This window comes from Aquarana catesbeiana, linkage group LG13, assembly GCF_042186555.1.
Source record: "Aquarana catesbeiana isolate 2022-GZ linkage group LG13, ASM4218655v1, whole genome shotgun sequence".
Classification (NCBI taxonomy): Eukaryota; Metazoa; Chordata; class Amphibia; order Anura; family Ranidae; genus Aquarana; species Aquarana catesbeiana.
The window spans coordinates 34645383-34661384 of NC_133336.1; the positions used below are offsets into that span (position 1 = coordinate 34645383).

The following is a 16002-nucleotide window of genomic DNA, read 5'->3' on the forward strand; positions in this document are numbered from 1 at the left end:
AAACGGACACAAGTCCACTGACATCTGACTGCCCATAGAGGTGAATGGAGGGTCCGATCGTGTCCACCTGAAAAACAAGACTCCCAGACCCGATCGGACCTCTTGTGTGAAAAGGGCCCTAATGTTTATCCCACCATCACAGGAGAGAGCTCTTTCTGATTTTGACCCCCCCCCCCTCCTCCTGTGTGCTTTCTCTCCCCTGACCCAGCAGCTCATTGTTGGAGCGTTCACTCGTGTGATGGAGGAGGTGAACTGTAAAGCGTCGTACACACGATCGGACTTTCCGACGGGAAATGTTAGATGACAGGCTGTTGGCGGAAAATCCGACCATGTGTACGCTCTATCGGACAATTGTTATATTTTCCGCGGACAAATGTTGGATGGCAGGTTTTCAAATTTTCTGCAGACAAATGTCTGTTGTCGGATTTTCCGATCGTGTATACACAAGTCCGTCGGACAAAAGTCCAAAGTACAAACGCATGCTCGGAAACAAGGACGAGCCAGAAGTGGTCGGTCTTGTAAACTAGCGTTCGTAATGGGGAATTAACATTCGTGACGCGGCAAATTATGAAATCTCGAAATGCAGCGCACAATTCTCTTCTTCTTTAATGGGATAATAATGAAGCTGCTTTGCTGGTGATACTGATGGAGTCATTGCAAACAAAATTTTAAAGGCTTTTTTTTTTTCTAGTGATATCAAGAATAATATTATTATGCTTATTTTTTTTTTTATTTGGGCAAGTTACCACAACACCATTATCCTGTAGTTTTTAAGAACAAAGATACAACTATGTTGGTGTCCCTTGTCAGTTTTACATTATATATATAATATATATATTTTTTTTTTTTAATGTAACTGCCGACTCCCAAACTGTCATTTGAAGTAAAACACATGGGCAGTGTTAATGCACAATAAAAAAAATTGTGTAGAATAATACTTGGCTAAGTATTATTCTACACAATTTTTTTTAATTGTGCATTAAAAAAAGAAAACAAATAGAATTAGACATGCTATCTGCCAATAGAACTTGACCAAAAAGTGCATTCTATGCATCCAAAAATATAGAAAACATAAACAAATCAAATCATTATTATTCAACCTAAAAATAAAATAAAAGCCTCATGCATGTGTCCTGCTTCTTAATATAGGGGGTCAACAATGCCAAGAGTTGGTGAAAGCACAGGGGTCCATCATCCAGAGATAATTCCCAAAAACATCTGGAATATTCTCCTGGAGCTCCCGCAGCAAAGGCATATGATATAATTGGTCACAATTAATAAAGCCACCAATTTTTGGTCCACAAACTCCTCCTCCTGTTCCTGGACTGGACTTGGGTCAAAGCAATAACTCCAAGGCCAATAATAAATAACACGTTATCTCCTCCGATTCCACAACATGTCTGGTTGACGAACCGCTGTTCAGGAACGAACTGAAAAGCACGAAATGAAAAGCGCGAATCAACACTCACCATACTCCTACTAACACGAAATTAGCAGAAGGAGCCCAAAGGGTGGCGCTAAAGAGATGAAAAACCACGTAGTACGTCACTACATTCGTGTTTGTTGGCTGACAATTCCTTGCCGTTTTGTATGCAAGACAAAATCCAGGCACACACCTTCGGACAAAAGTCTGAGGTTTTGTCTGCAGAAAATCCGATCGTGTGTACGAGGCTTTAGAAAGAATATATTGTACAACTTACTACTGCAGCAGCTTTGCAGTTCTTGTTCTAGCCAAGTATCGTCCAACTATTCTCAAAGCGTGTTCATTTTTTCTTTTATCACAGCTTTATTTATTTATTTATTTATTTATTTCAGGTACTTATATAGCGCCGTCAATTTACGCAGCGCTTTACATATACATTGTACATTCACAACAGTCCCTACCCTCAAGGAGCTTACAATCTAAGGTCCCTAACTCACATTCATACATACTAGGGACAATTTAGACAGGATCCAATTAACCTACCAGCATGTCTTTATGCTTTACTTGTGATTATTTGAATTATTCTTTTTATATGTATTTTCATCAGGTGACTCCTCCTAAGTGTTATTTATTTATTCACAGGTAATACTCAAGCGCAGAATCGGAGGGACATGTGGCACGCCCACAGGGTCTTTTTCCTGACCCCACAGATCATGGTGAATGATCTCACCCGAGGTGCATGCTCTGCTGCTGATATCAAGTGTCTGGTCATAGACGAAGCTCACAAGGCTCTGGGCAATCATGCGTATTGCCAGGTAAGTCAGATGGAGCCAGGTTTAACCACTTGATTACTGGAAAGTTTTACCACCTGAATGACCAGGCCATTTTTTGCTATTTAGAACTGTGCTAATTTACATGACAATTGCGCAGTCATGCAACGCTCTATGCAAATTAGATTTTTATTATTTTTGTTCACATAAATAGAGCTTTCTTTTGGGTATTTGATCTACACTGGGTTTTTTTTTTTTTTTTTTTTTTTTTTTTTAAGTTTTTATTATATAAAAGAAAAGGCAAAAAAAAACCCTTTTTCCTACATTCTTATAAAACCTATACAATAAACATCAAAAATATCTAATTTCTTCATAAATTTAGGCCAAACTGTATTCTGCTACATGTCTTTGGTAAAAAAAGAAAAATCCCCATAAGATTGTATTAATTGGTTTGTGTGAAAGTTTGTAGCATCTACAAACTATGGGATGTATACTGGGATTTACGCAGCTTTAGGCGCTATACCTGTAATCTGAGTGGATTTGATTTAAATCAAGTCGATTTGAATTGTTAGTAAAAAGGCTTGATTTCAAACATAATTTTTTAAAGAGCAACTGTTGTCATCTCTGTCCCGCAGGATCCATGCCTTCCCTTGTTTACATAGGCAGATCGCCGTTCTGCTTGTCTCCCAAACGACAGTCCTATTTACTTTAATGGGACGGCTGGTGATGTGGCAGAGACACAACAAGGTGAGGGACATGGCGGCAGCAGGTGAGTGGATGCCCACTAACAGGCGCTGCCATGATGGATCTGAAATGACAGGTGCTCTTTAAATGTAAGGACTTATTCTTGCTGGTATTTAGAATCTTTAATATTTGCAAATAAAATGAAGGTTTCCTATTTAGAATAATAAGCGGTCGGGTTAGTAAAATGGCAATATCGGAACCGATTCAATCATACAGTTTGTAGTGTACATAGATTTGCAAAACAATGGGATAAAGGAATATTCGTGAACTTTGTTTTATCTCATGTTTACTGTGAAATTGTGTGATTTGCATCAATGCAGTGCATGTTATCTCAGCTTGCAGATTCATTGAATGAGTTTATCAAAAATGTAAATATTGCAGAACACACAGCCTCATGCTACATAACTAAGCTCCATTTCAGGCTGAATAAACTAAATTATGAATGTATCTTAAATAGACAACTATCTTTTAGACAAATTTTTACTCCAAAAGCATTTTATTAAAATAAGTTTGATAAAAATAAAAAATAAAAAATTTAAAAATCAGATTTTGTTTTTAGCTTTTTTTTTTTTTTTTTTTTTAATTTTATTTATTTTTTAAATCGTTGGTTTTTAATCCACCCTGGTTAACTGTGTGCCTAACAAGTGTAATGTATGTTGATTTTACTTTCTGATCTAGCTGTTTTTTCTCCCTGCTTTTCAGGGAGAAGAAACAGGCATATCGCTGTTCCCTGTACACAGAGTTCTGTGTGTTTGTGTGAACTCTGTGTTGTGATTGGACACAGCCGATCAGCAGGTTTCAGCCAATATCATTGACTGAAATCTGCTGCCAAGCTTGTGCTGTGTCCATTTACAGCACCAGGTAAGCAGGGGGCGCTTGCTTGCGCTCCGCTAACCAGGAAGTACACTGTGACGTACGGGTGTGTTGCGGTGCGTGCTTGCTCACACTGTGAGAGATTCGGCAAGAGGTTAAAGTGGTATAAGGGCAGAAGGTTTTATCTTAATACATTCTATGCATTAAGATAGAAAACCTTCAGTGTACATCAGCCCCCCTAATACTTACCTGAGCCCCATCTTGATCCAGCGAAGTTGCACGAGAGCCTCAGCTGTCTGGTACTCTCCCTCCTGATTGGCTGAGACAGCAGCAGGCACCATTGGCTCCTGCTACTGTCAGTCAAGTCAAGTCACTGTCAAGTCAGTGAGCCAATGGGAAAGAGGGCGCAAGACCGAGCCACATATCTGTGTCTGAATGGAAACGCAGAGCAGCGACTCGGCTCGGGTGCCCCATAGCAAGATGCTTGCTGTGGGGGAACTCAGCAGGAGGGAGGAGCCAGGAGCACGGAAGAGGGACCCGAGAAGAGGAGGATCGGGGCTGCTCTGTGCAAAATCAACCGCTCAGAAGAGGTAAGTATAACATGTTAGTTTTATTTTATTTTTATTTTTTTTAAAACAAGACTGTAATATCATGTAATATGATGTTCCCATCCCACTGTTGATAGAACACGATGCCCTCTCCCGTGGATGACTGGCTGCCGACTGAGGGGAAGATGGCCCCTTCTCGGCTCCATGACATGGGAGGGTGGAATCGATGTCAAGGAGAATTTATGTATTTTTTTTCAAGTGACTTTTTTTTTTTTTTTTTTTTATTGCATTTTAGTGTAAATATGAGATCTGAGGTCTTTTTGACCCCAGATCTCATACTTAAGAGGCCCTGTCTTGCTTTTTTTCTATCACAAGGGATGTTTACATTTCTTGTATTAGAAATAAAAGTGACCCAAAATAAAAAAAAAAAAATAAAAAAGCCTCAAATCAAAAAATTGAAATAAATAAGAAAAAAAAAAAAAAATTTTTTTTTTTTAAGCGCCCTGTCCCAGCGAGCTTGCATGTGAGCAGCGCCCGCATATGAAAACGGCGTTCAAACCACACGTGTGAGGTATTGCCGCGATCGTTGGAGCGAGAGCAATAATTCTCATATACTATGCAGTGTAGAAGAGCACCATGGGAAATGTAGTTCCAAAACATCTGGGGTGCCAAGGTTTCGCCATCACTGCCCTAGACCTTCTCTGTAACTCAAAACTGGTAACCTGTAGAAATTTTTAAGGGTAAAAGTTTGTTGCCATTGCATGAGCGAGAGCAATTTTGAAGCGTGAAATGTTGGGTATCAATTTACTTGGCATAACATTATCTTTCACAATATAAAAAAAAAAGTTGGGCTAACTTTACTGTTGTCTTATTTTTTTTAATTAAAAAAAGTGTATTTTTTCAAAAAAGTACGCTTGTAAGACCGCTGCGCAAATACGGTGTGACAAAGTATTGCAACGAACACCATTTTATTCTCTAGGGTGTTAGAGAAAATATATATTCTAGTAAAAAAAAAACAGATTTTAACTTGTAAACAGATGTAAAAAAAACTGTCAAAACCAGGTCCCCGCTCCCCCGCCCTTTTGGGTAAAGTTCCACTTTAAAGTCTGCAACCCCCCCCCCCAGCTTCCTTGCCCCTTGCTGGCACTGTTATCTTAATTCTGACCTCTTAGTGCTGGGTCCTCCACCATCTTGGTTTGGCCGCTGGAGATTGACAAGACTCATGCATATGCACCAGTGCGACTTGTAATCTTTCCATTCACTTGGATCTGTAAATGGATAATTCAGGTGGAGCCACACACCACTGTTCAAATTCAAACCAGAGGATGCTCCAGGGAGAAGTACCTTGCTATTCAGGTATGTGTGGGAGATGTAAGCGTGTTGGGTAATGTGACCATGTTTCATGTTACACCCTAAATATGGGTATAATCTGAAATATCGTTCCTTAGGTGGACTATAACTTTGCGATTAAAGCAGAACTTTTTGTAGTTTTTATGTTTTTAGGACTATAATGTCAGTCTAGTTATGGAGATGAGGGATGAAACCAAAAAAATCTCTCTAAAACATGGCCTTGCCTCCTTGTGGAAATGAGATCTGTGTGCCTTTTTGCCTTTTTGTTTTTATTGCCTTTTGTTCTCTGTAGATTCACAGAAACTTTTAGTGAAGTAGCTTTTGACATTTGTGTTCTTAAAAGTTAAGGTCTCTTGCTTAAATTGCTCAAGTCTGCATTGCATAATTTTGTATTTCCCTCCTTATCCAGGTTGTTCGGGAACTGAGCAACTATAATAGGCAGTTTCGGATTTTGGCGCTTAGTGCCACTCCAGGCAGCGATACAAAGGTAAGCCGGCAAACCTTCTTTTCATGTACATTGAACATAAAGACTTTTTTTTTTTTTTTTAAAGCTCTTTGTTATGGTGGAGGAGGGCTAGAAGCTCTGTCGGGGTTTATTTTTATCTTCTCAGGTTTCCGAGACTTTTCACTGCTTTTTGTGCTAATGTTACCAGTCATTGGGACAGGAAGTGAGGGAAAATCTCCCCAAAATTGGTTCTAGGCAGGTAATATAAATTTGATGGACATTCCAGCCCTTCCCTACTGGATTGAAAAATTGAAGGAGCCGGTTGGAAAACTGTAACGGTGTGTGCATCCAGTCAGGTGCAGTTACTGTATGGGTGTTGACAGTCACAGGTGGTGTGACTGTCAGAATACAGGCCCGTCAAAAGTTTTGAGACTGACGCACATATTAATTTTTTACAACGGCTGCTGCTTCAGTGTTTTTTTAGATCTTTTTGTCAGATGTTACTATGGTATACCGAAGTATACAAGCATGTCAGTAAAAACCTTGGACTTTTATGAAAATCACAATAAGTTACTGGAAAGAATCAATATTTGCAGTGGTGACCCTTCTTTTTCAAGACCTCTGCAATTCTCCCTGGCATGCTGTCAATCAACTTCTGGGCCACATCCTGACTGCTGGCAGCATATTCTTGTATAATCAATGTTTGGAGTGTGTCAGAATTTGTGGAGTTTATTTTGTTCACCCACCTCTAGTGGATTGACCACAAGTTCTCAACGGGATTGAGGCCTGGAGAGTTTCCTGGCCATGGACCCAAAATTTCGTTGTTTTGTTCCCCAAGCAACTTGGTTATCACTTTTTCCCTTCTGGAAGGTTCTCCATCCATCTTGCTGGAAAAGGCATTGTTCCTCGCCAAACTGTTCTTGGAAGGTTGGGAGAAGTTGCTCTCGGATGATGTTTTTGTACCAGTCTTTATTCATGGCTCTGTTCTTCAAAATTGTAAATGTGCACACTCCCTTGACTGAGGAGCAACCCCACACATGAATGGTCTTGGGTGTTTTACTGTTGGCATGACACAGGACTGTTTTTTTCTGAATGCCCCAAAAATTAAGAATTTATCAGAGAAAATGACTTTACCCCAGTCCTCAGTAGTCCAATCCCTGTACCTTTTGCAGAATATCCGTTTGTCTCTGATGTTTTTCCTGGAGAGAAGTGGCTTCTTTGCTGCCCTTCTTGATACAAGGCCATCCTCTAAAAGTCTTTTCCTCACTGTGCTTACAGATGCACTCACATCTGCCTGCTGCCATTCCTGAGCAAGCTCTGCACTGGTGATGCCCCGATCTCGCAGCTGAATCAACTGTAGGAGGAGGCCCTGGTGATTCCTGAACTTTCTTGGGTGCTGTGAAGCCTTCTTCACAACAGTTGAACCTCTCCTCCTTAATGATTCAATAAATGGTAGATTTAGGTGCAATCTTAGTAGCAGCAATATCCTTGCCTGTGAATTTCCCTTTCCTGCAAAGCAATCATGGCTGCACGTGTTTCCTTGCAGGTAACCATGATTAACAGACGAGGAACAATGATTTCAAGCACCACCCTCCTTTTAAAGCTTCCAATCTGTTATTCTAACCCGATCAGCCCTACAGAGTAATTTCTAGCCTTGTACTTGTCAACACTGACACTCGTGTTAACAAGAGAATCACTGGAATGTCAGCTGGTCCTTTTTGTGGCAGGGCTGAAATGCAGTGGAAATGTTTTTTATGGGACCAAGTTCATGGCAAAGAGGGACATTACAATTTATCTGATCACTCTTCATAACATTCTGGAGTATATGCAAATTGCCATCATAAACACTGAGTCAGCGGACTTTGTGAAAATTAATATTTGTTCTCAACTTTTGGCCACATCTGTACAATACCTGGAAGGGGGGAGACCTCCATCCATGCAATTTAGCATGGATGGAGGAATCTATTTTGTGTGTTGTTGTGTTTTTTTTTTTTTTTTTCTCTTTCCTCCCTCTGGCTTAACGAGTGAAATGTTTAGTGTATGGCAAGCTATGTATTATATTATCCCTGCAGACCTAGCCACAGTGGTCCAAGAAATCAAATGCATTTCTAACTGAGGTTTGTGGTAAGCTAGATTGATCTGGCCATATACTATAATACTATGTAATATCCTCTTTCTCTGTGTGCACTGGAGGCCACTGGTGAGAAAGCCAGACATTATCTGCCAATTCGATTTTTTTTTTTTTTCTTTTCCTCTCCTTTGCCATGCCTAAAATCTTCATCTTGGGTCCAAGAGGCGATGCTAGATGTAATGTCATTACATACCATCAGTTATTTGCTGTTTATTTTTTTCTTGCCTGATTTAGAGGTCACTATCTGCTGTTCTGTGTGTAATGAGGATACAGATGACCTAAACGTACATTTATGGCTATCAGATATCTTCACCCACACACAGACCTAGCTCCTGGAGGCTTCAGTCACCGTCCCAGATCCAGATAATGAGACAACTCCGGCCCTGTTGCAGATGTGTGTTTTCCAAAGCTTCTATTCTACTGTCCTGCATGTCTTGCAGTCTAATGACTGGGGGAGTTTCAGGCCTGTTCCTGGATTCTGTGTGGGAAAGTGAAGCTTCACCACATTTACTAAGCGCTGGGGGAAATGAGTGAACCTGCACTTGCAGCGTGCAGTCTATTTGTTTTTGGTAACTACAGCACTACCCGCCTTTTAAAGTGGATGTAAACCCAATGTCATCCTTTCTAAACTCCTGCCATAGGGGTTATCTATAAGGATATACACGCCTCCTGCATGTATCTTTACCTGTCAATGTCTGCTTTGAGACCCGAAAAACTGCATATTCTGTTGGCGGGTCTGTTGTCTGGAGCTCGGTGGGTGGAGTCGTGATGTCAGACTCCCCGCCTACCTCTACACTCCCCTTGTCAATATGCATTTTCTCCTGTGTATTTCTTACACTGAACTTCTGCTATGATCTCTAACATCCAGTGAAAAGACAGGAAAGTAACCACATGACTTCAGCATGCCAAATCACGCTGAGGTGTGGAACAGCCAATCCTTGCAGAGCTGCTGAACGAAGGAGTGGGGGAGGGAATTAAAAAAATAATGCATGTCTTAGGCTAGTGCAGGAGGTGTAAATCACCTGTCACTCACAGCAAGGGGAGGATTTGACAAAGTTTTTCTCAGTTTGTCAAGTTTTATCTCACTGAACAATAAAAGAGGATTGCTCAGAGATGGATTAACTCCTTGTGGCAAGACTGGGCTCAAATGATAGGAAATCTTATACTCTACATTATGACATCAGAAAAAATGTTTTTTTTCGGGTTTACATCCACTTTAAGGAGAAGTACAGCCAAAGCTTATTTGGCTGTACTTCTCCTGTGGGTCACAAGAGTGCAGTTTGTTCTGCACTCCTGTGACCCGTTTTCAGCAGACAATGGGCTGACGTTACCGAGCCGGTCCATGCTCAGGGAGGATCGCGACCATAAGGTTGGGATCCTATCACATGCCTGGACCAGCACCCAGCGCAGCCTCTCAGTCTGCAGCTGAGAGCCTGAGCTGGCCGCTCCCACCCTCTCTTCACAGTCCGGCGCTCAGAGCAGCTCTGAGAACCAAGCGATCAGCGGTGTTTGATCGCTTAGTTTTCAGTATTACAGCCGGCAGGAGACAGATGCAGCATCCACCTAGGTAAGTATGAATCTGAAAAAACCCACACCCCATACTTCTCTTTTAAGCTCCATACACACTATTAGATTTTCTGCAGATTTTAATCTTCAGATTTATCTAAACCCTATAATATGAGGTCAAGAGTTTCAATTTGTATACAATCCGGCAGGCCGTTGCACTACATGGTTTTGGTAAATCTGAAGACCGAAATCTGCAGAAAATCTAATAGTGTGTATGGGGCTTTAGCTTGCATGTTCTCCCTGTACCTGAATGGGTTTCCTCCCACACTCCAAAGACATGTTGGTCGGTTAATTGGCTCTTGTCTAAATTGGCCCTATTACGTGTATGTATGAATGTGAGTTTGGGGCCTTAGATTGTAAGCTTCTTGAGGGCAGGGATTGATATGAATGTACAATATACTATATGTAAAAGCGCTGCGTAAGTTGACGGTGCTATGTACAGTGTCTTGAAAAAGTATAAATACCCCTTGAAATTTTCCACATTTTGCCATGTTACAACTAAAAACGTAAATGTATTTTATTGGGATTTTATGTGCTAGGCTACCAGGGATATGCAATTAGCGGACCTTCAGCTGTTGCAGAACTAAAAGTCCCATGAGGCATAGCAAGACTCTGACAGCCACAAGCATGACACCCAGAGGCAGAGTAATGATGGGACTTGTAGTTTTGCAACAGCTGGAGGTCCCCTAATTGCATATCCCTGTGATAGACCAACACAGTGGCACATCATCGTGAAGTGGAAGGAAAATGATAAATGGTTTTCAATTTTTTTTACAAATATGTGAAACGTGTAGCATGCATTTGTATTCAGCCTCCCTTTCTCTGATACTATGAAATCTAGTGGAACCAATTGCCTTCAGAAGTCAGCTAATTAGTAAATGGAGTCCACCTGTGTGTAATTTTAATATCAGTATAAATACAGCTGTTCTGTGAAGCCCTCAGAGGTTTGTTAGAGAACCTTAGTGAACAAACAGCATCATGAAGGAAAAGGCACACACCAGACAGGTCAGGGATAAAGTTGTGGAGAAGTATAAAGCAGGATTAGGTTATAAAAAAATATCCCAAGCTTTGAACATCTCACGGAGCACTGTTCAATCTATCATGCGAAAATGGAAAGAGTATGGCACAACTGCCAACCTACCAAGACATGGCCGTCCACCTAAACTGACAGGCCGAGCAAGGAGAGCATTAATCAGAGAAGCAGCCAAGAGGCCCATGATAACTCTGGAGGAGCTGCAGAGATCCACAGCTCAGGAGGGAGAATCTGTCCACAGGACAACTTTTAGTCGTGCTCTCCACAAATCTGGCCTTAATGGAAGAGTGGCAACAAGAAAGCCATAAGACGTCCAGTTTGCAGTTTGTGAGAAGCCATGTGGAGAACATAGCAAACATGTGGAAGAAGGTGCTCTGGTCAGATGAGACCAAAATTGAACTTTTTGGCCTAAAAGAAAAACGCTATGTGTGGCGGAAAACTATCACTGCACATCACCCTGAATACACCATCCCCACTGTGAAACATGGTGGTGGCAACATCATGTTGTGGGGATGCTTTTCTTCAGCAGGGACAGGGAAGCTGGTCAGAGTTGATGGGAAGATGGATGGAGCCAAATACAGGGCAATCTTAGAAGAAAACTTGTTATGCCACGTACACACAAGCGGACTTTTCGACGGACTTGGTCCGACAGTCTTTCCGACGGACTTTGCAGCGTAGGTCCGCTGGACTTTCAAACGAACGGACTTGGACACACACGATCACACCAAAGTCCGACGGATTCGTACGGGATGACGTACGACCGGACTAAAATAAGGAAGTTGATAGCCCTAGCGTCAGCTTTAGTCCGTCGGACTAGCATAAGACGAGCGGATTTTTCGACCGGACTCGAGTCCGTTGGAAAGATTTGAAACATTTATTATTTCTAGGTCTGTCGGACTTTTGGGAAAAAGTCAGCTGGAGCCCACACACAATCGAATTGTCGGACGGAGTCCGGTCCGCCGGAAAGTACGCTCGTGTGTGCGCGGCATTAGAGCAACAGACATGAGACTGGGGCAGAGGTTCACCTTCCAGCAGGACAACGACCCTAAACATACAGCCAGAGCTACAATGGAATGGTTTAGATCAAAAGCATATTCATGTTTTAGAATGGTCCAGTCAAAGTCCAGACCTAAATCCATTTGATAATCTGTGGCAAGACTTGAAAATTGCTGTTCAGATGCTCTCCATCCAATCCGACAGAGCTTGAGATATTTTGCAAAGAAGAATGGGCAAAAATCTCACTCTCTAGATGTGCAAAGCTGGTAGAGACATCCCCAAAAAGACTTGCAGCTGTAATTGCAGCGAAAGGGGGTTCTACAAAGTATTGACATATTTATTTGTAAAAAAATTGAAAACCATTTATCATTTTCCTTCCACTTCACAATTATGTGCCACTTTGTGTTGATCTATCACATAAAATCCCAATAAAATGCGTTTACGTTTTTGGTTGTAACATTTTATTTTTTTCATAAGTGATCACATTCTCTCTGTTCTCAGCTGCATAAGATCTGGTGGGAGGAGAAGCAGCAGCTTACTTTGATTACCAGCAATAGGCCATATAGGTGGTGTGTGTGTGTGAGGGCAAGACTGCTTATCAGAGGAGAGCACACTGAGTGCCCAGCATAGCTATAGAATTGACCAAGCTGTGCTCTCCTGCTTTGTGTGGTCAGTTTTTAATAGGAAAGCAGAGGGACTGGCAGGAACATCAGGCATTTTACATAAAGGAAGCAATGCAAAGAGAACAGGAGACTCGGTACAGCAGCCACATATCAGGAGTATAACACGCCACTTTTGTTGAGGGAAAAACCATTCCCACTGGCCAGGGTGTATTTGATTTAAATCACTAGTAAAAAGGCTTGATTTAAATCAACTCGATTTTAAATCCTAATTTTTAAAGAGCAATTGTCATCTCTGTCCTGCAGTGGCTCCTCCTCTGACCCGCTGTTTACTCACCAACAGTCCCATTCACTTTAATGGGACGGCTGGTGATGCGGCAGTGACACAACAAGGTGAGGGACGTGGCGGCAGCAGGTGAGTGAATGTCCGCTAACAGGCACTGCCATTATGGATCTGAAATGACAGGTTCTCTTTAAATTTAAAAACCCATTCTTGCTGGTAGTTGGAATCTTTAATATTTGAAAACAAAATGAAGGTTTCCTATTTAGAATAATAAGCTGTCATGTTAGTAAACCAGCGATATCAGAACCGATTCAATCATACAGTTTGTATATATACAATTTTTTTTTTTTTTTTTTTTTTCTATTTAAGAAATACTAAAAAAACAAAAATCTGTCTTTCTCGTGTCCATGTGCAAAATGCATGGGAGTGATTTCATAATTAGCTGCTGCCCTTGCAGGGCTCTAATGAGGAAAGTGGCAAGGTCCGCATCCCTTTTTAGATGTAATTTCCTATTGGGAGTATCTCACCAAAAATGACTTTTTTTTTTTTTTTTTTCAGGGGATGCTTAAAATTTTACTTGTATCTTAGTGCAGACTTCTGAGAAAATCAGTACGCTAATCGCACAAGCAGAAAATTACATTTATAAGGGGGCTTTCTGTATATCATCTGTGTACAGAACGCCTCCAAGTAGCCATATTGCATTTTATAGAAAACTACAGCAAAAAGGAAAGGGTCATTTCTAATTGCCTTTAAATTGCAATATGTCTTGTGTAGCAATTGTATATGTAATTGTATAACTGTTGGCACTATCCTGTTTAAATCCGTAGGATTGGGTAGACATTTAGGGGTTGATTTAATAAAACTGGAGAGTGCAAAATCTGGTCCAGCCCTGAATAGAAACCAATCAGCTTCCAGTCTTTTTGTCAAAGCTTTATTGAACAAACTGAAGTCAGAAGCTGCTTGGCTACCATACACAGCTGCACTCTCCAGTTTTAGTAAACCCCTTATGCCTGGTTCACACTAGCTTGGCTTCATCACAGCTTGCATACAACTTCTTTAATAGAAGTCAATGCAAGTCGTGTTGAAGTCGCACCAATGTAGCGCAGGAACCTTTTTCTAAACCGGAGCGACTTGAGTCGCATCAATTAGAACGGTTCCATTGCCGTTAATGGGGCATGACAAGTCGGCAGTGTGAACCGGGGCTTAATGTCTGCATTTCAAGTCATGCTTAAGTTGGGAGAATTTGGTGTCGGCCTAGAGAGGTTAAAATGAGCAATGTTGTTCGTCTTTCTAAATAAAGTGTTTGTTGTTCAGTCTGTGCAGCAAGTGGTGTCCAACCTGCTGATTGGCCACATAGAACTGAGGTCAGAGGACTCTCCCGACATTCAGCCTTACTCCCACGATAGGCAGCTGGAGAAATTTGTGGTACCTCTTGGCGAAGAGCTGGAAGCTGTACAAAAGTCCTATTTGCAGGTAAGTTCTTTATAATTACAGAAATATTTTGCTGTGACAAAAATATATGTGAATTTTCATGTGTTGGGTTGACATTAGGCCCTAAACAAACAAAGCGTGATTTTTTTTTTTTTTTTTTTTTCATCTTGGAGGACAAAATTTATGAAGCTTTTAGCAGCCTTCTTGAAGCCCCCAAATCTGCCTTTGTTTCTAGTTGGGGAGTGATGAATAAAGAGCTTAAAGTGGTAGTAGACAGCAGGTGGTAAAAATAATTCCCTGTGTGTGTGTATGTATATAGCATTTAAAAGAATATGAATTTATTTTCAGCCATTATCTGCACCTTTAGCACAAGAAAAATGTATCCCTTCTTAAATTCTATGTATGTGTCTTCACACTGGTCCGTTGTGGTGTTTACATTTTTTTTTTTTTGGTCAGCTAAAAAAAAAAAAAAAAAACGCACCGCACCACCCCATTGAAATGCATTAAGAATGCAGCAATAATACACATGTGTTTGCTGCTGTTTTTGAGTCCATGATCTATAAAAAATACACCATGAGCACAGTAAAATGTTGGTAAATTGCGGTAAAATCGCATGTGTTTTCAGTGCCGTTATTGGCACCTTTTTCTCTTATCGGCAAAATGCTGATAACCCTGTTTTCGGCCGATATGTTTCTGCGGCCGAAATTTCAGTTTATCTCTACATACTCCTTGTTTAAAGCTGAGCTCCAGGCAAGAAAAAAGGTCTATCTTCCTTTTAATAAAATATTGGAATTGCTTGTATATGAACATAGTAATATCGCCGTGACACTTCCTGCTGATGTGACGGTTCTTCTCTGCAGCCAGCTGCCTTTTATTTTGGACCTTATGAATATGGGCACTAAAATACATGCATCCAGATGCGTTTGGAGCTTCTTTCCAAACACACTTTGCACATGTCAGTGCAGCCATGTCAGTGCAGCCTTCCCCAGTGTCCATTGCAGCCTTGCCCCAGTGCAGCCATGTCAGTGCAGCCTTCCCCAGTGTCCATTGCAGCCTTGCCCCAGTGCAGCCTTGTCAGTGCAGCCTTCCCCAGTGTCCATTGCAGCATTGCCCCAGTGCAGCCTTGTCAGTGCAGCCTTGTCAGTGCAGCCTTCCCCAGTGTCCATTGCAGCCTTGCCCCAGTGCAGCCATGTCAGTGCAGCCTTGTCAGTGCAGCCTTCCCCAGTGTCCAGTGCAGCCTTGCCCCAGTGCAGCCTTGCCCCAGTGCAGCCATGTCAGTGCAGCCTTGTCAGTGCAGCCTTCCCCAGTGTCCATTGCAGCCTTGCCCCAGTGCAGCCATGTCAGTGCAGCCTTGTCAGTGCAGCCTTCCCCAGTGTCCAGTGCAGCCTTGCCCCAGTGCAGCCATGTCAGTGCAGCCTTGTCAGTGCAGCCTTCCCCAGTGTCCAGTGCAGCCTTGTCAGTGCAGCCTTGTCAGTGCAGCCTTGCCCCAGTGTCCAGTGCAGCCTTGCCCCAGTGCAGCCATGTCAGTGCAGCCTTCCCCAGTGTCCAGTGCAGCCTTGCCCCAGTGCAGCCATGTCAGTGCAGCTTTGTCAGTGCAGCCTTCCCCAGTGTCCAGTGCAGCCTTGCCCCAGTGCAGCCTTGCAGCTCGCTGAGCTTCAAAATCGGCGCCGAAATACACAGAGCCAGTCCTCGGCTCTTCTCGGCGGCTCTCGTTCACTTTCGGCTCCTCTCGGGATGGGTGTGACTGTGAGCGGAGCTATCCGAACCTAGCCGAGTACACTCGGCTAGGTTCGGGCGGCGCTCGAGTGAAGCCGAAAGTGGCCGAGAAGAGCCGAGGACCGGCACTGTC

The 16002-nt window shown here is 42.2% G+C and overlaps 1 protein-coding gene across 1 annotated transcript in view; it reads left to right on the plus strand.

The window, feature by feature from the left end:
* The window catches only part of FANCM (FA complementation group M), a 258713-nt gene that overhangs the window by 2125 nt on the left and 240586 nt on the right, over positions 1–16002 (plus strand). Inside the window, exons 3-5 of the mRNA XM_073609784.1 lie at positions 2066–2238; positions 6058–6135; positions 14037–14195. Coding sequence (XP_073465885.1) covers positions 2066–2238; positions 6058–6135; positions 14037–14195 — 410 coding nt within the window. The remainder of the gene's footprint in view (positions 1–2065; positions 2239–6057; positions 6136–14036; positions 14196–16002) is intronic.